Genomic DNA, 2,111 nt, shown 5'->3' with positions numbered 1-2,111 from the left:
CCGTCGTTAAACTGTTCATTACATAGCCCTTATGTAACATTTAAAAACTTCACGAAGGTACTTCTAATTAAAACGATTGTTTAGCTTTATGTTATCATTACTAATTAATAATAATCAAGCATTTCAGCTAATTATAATTGTAAAAGTGATCAAATGAATCACACACGGGACTTGCTTCTATCACCTATGATGAATTTAACTGACATATTCTCTTGTTCTGCCAATGCAGGTCCAGTTTGGACTCAGTGTCTTGCTGATTTCCTTGACCGCTGCAGAAGAAGCCAAAGAAGATGCAGATGACTTGCAAGCTGAAGAAACAGAGCAAGGTGACTTGCAAGTCGCCGAAACCGGTCATGGTGGGGGCTACGGGAAAAGCTATGGGTCTGATCACGGCTATGGTCAATACGGAGGAGATTATGGTCATGGCGGCAAACACCTTAAAGGTTACGATGATTATGGCGGTAACCACGGCTATGGCAAGGGAGGACACTATTATGATAAGTATGGCAAAGATCGTCTTGGGTACAATAAAGACGGGGGGCACTACGGGAAGAGATATGGAGACGATCAGTATGGCGGATACGGACAATTAGGTGGTAAATTTGGAGACGATTACTACAGCGCCTACGGCCACAAGAAACGCGGCCACAAGAACGTGCTTCATAAGGAACTGTACAACGACGACAAAGTGTATTACGACGACTTCCATGACGGAGACTATGGGAAGAAGTACAAGGACTACCACAACTATTTTGACCACCACGGCGGTAAAAAGTACAAGGACTACGACAACACCAACTACCACGGTGGAAAGAAATACGGTGACGACTTCCATAAATACGGCAAGGGTGGATACGACGATTATTACGGCAAAGACTACAACGATGGAGGCAAGTATTACAAAGGAGGACACGGTTACAAACATGGCGGAGGTGGTTACAAAAAAGGTAGTTACGGCGGTACTGGGGGACACGGCGGTGGTTACGGTGGGCATGGCGGCGGTTTTGGAGGCATTGGCGGTGGTTACGGTGGGCATGGCGGCGGTTTTGGAGGCATTGGCGGTGGATATGGTGGACATGGCGGCGGTTTTGGAGGCATTGGCGGTGGTTACGGTGGGCATGGTGGCGGTTTTGGAGGCATTGGCGGTGGTTATGGTGGGCACGGCGGTTATGGTTACCATTGATTTATCGGTGCGAAGTACGTCACTCTTATAGCGAAAACAAATTTGATTTCTCTAACGCTTTTGACGACCACGACAGAGGACCTCAGAAATGCTGTCTGATTTACCCTAACGCAGACAGAGAATATGAGGAAAAGTAACATAATTTTATTATTTTTATGCATATTTAATCTTATTTATGAAGTTTCTCTTCTTTATGGGAAAAGGACAGTACTTCAACCAACGGTCCAAGCTAGCTATTCTCGGTATTGTACTTTACACTCTGAAAATATCTATATAATTAGCTAAGTTATTGTTTATCCTTGATATTCGCAAGCTATGTATATGTTTATTACTCCTTCTAAAGTAATGTTCTAGGTTAAAACTCGTAGAGTTTAACCTCACAGAGGTATAGGACAGAGTTTCGAACTGGGAGGTAATTCTGCTTCTTTTGCCTTTAAAATGCTGGAAAAGCTTTACTAAACTATGTGGTGCACTTTATAAAGATGCGCATTCTGAAGTATCTGAGCTTACATCGTTGATGCGATACACTGTTATGATAAATATCAAGACAAGTAACTTAGTTTGTCAAGGATTTCAACCAAACTACCCGAACTATTCATTTTGTCTATGATAACTTATGATTTCAAATCAAGCGACTAGAACGTTCAATTTTAAAACGTAACTTTTAAAGTATTTCAAAAATTTAAGTTTCTTCTGTTTACGTATTTCTGTATATAATAACTTATTTAAGTGTTAAGTTATATGTTTGTAGAGACAAAAAAGTAACAGTGTGTTCATCAAGTGATGAGATGATATGTGAAACCGAAACTTCAACATAATGTTTGGTGCAGACATTCTATAATGCCTTTAAAAATATGGTGATATTCTTTGATATTCATTTGTACAGATGTAATTTTTAACACATTTTAATAAAAAATATATTTTAAAG

The 2,111-nt window shown here is 40.2% G+C and overlaps 1 protein-coding gene across 1 annotated transcript; it reads left to right on the top strand.

The window, feature by feature from the left end:
- The first annotated feature begins 223 nt into the window (after window positions 1-223).
- On the top strand, window positions 224-1,183 carry LOC106468719 (glycine-rich cell wall structural protein 1.8-like). Its single transcript, XM_013929163.1, has one exon. It carries the CDS (start codon window positions 224-226, stop codon window positions 1,181-1,183), a length of 960 nt encoding a protein of 319 aa, XP_013784617.1.
- Window positions 1,184-2,111: the final 928 nt, after the last annotated feature.

The sequence above is a fragment of the Limulus polyphemus genome, unplaced genomic scaffold (genome assembly GCF_000517525.1).
Source record: "Limulus polyphemus unplaced genomic scaffold, Limulus_polyphemus-2.1.2 Scaffold3133, whole genome shotgun sequence".
Taxonomy (NCBI): Eukaryota; Metazoa; Arthropoda; class Merostomata; order Xiphosura; family Limulidae; genus Limulus; species Limulus polyphemus.
This window is presented reverse-complemented; position numbering and strand designations above follow the sequence as displayed.

Coding starts and splice junctions, on each gene's coding strand:
- LOC106468719 (XM_013929163.1), top strand. CDS start 224: ATGCAGGTCCAGTTTGGACTCAGTGTCTTGCTGATTTCCTTGACCGCT.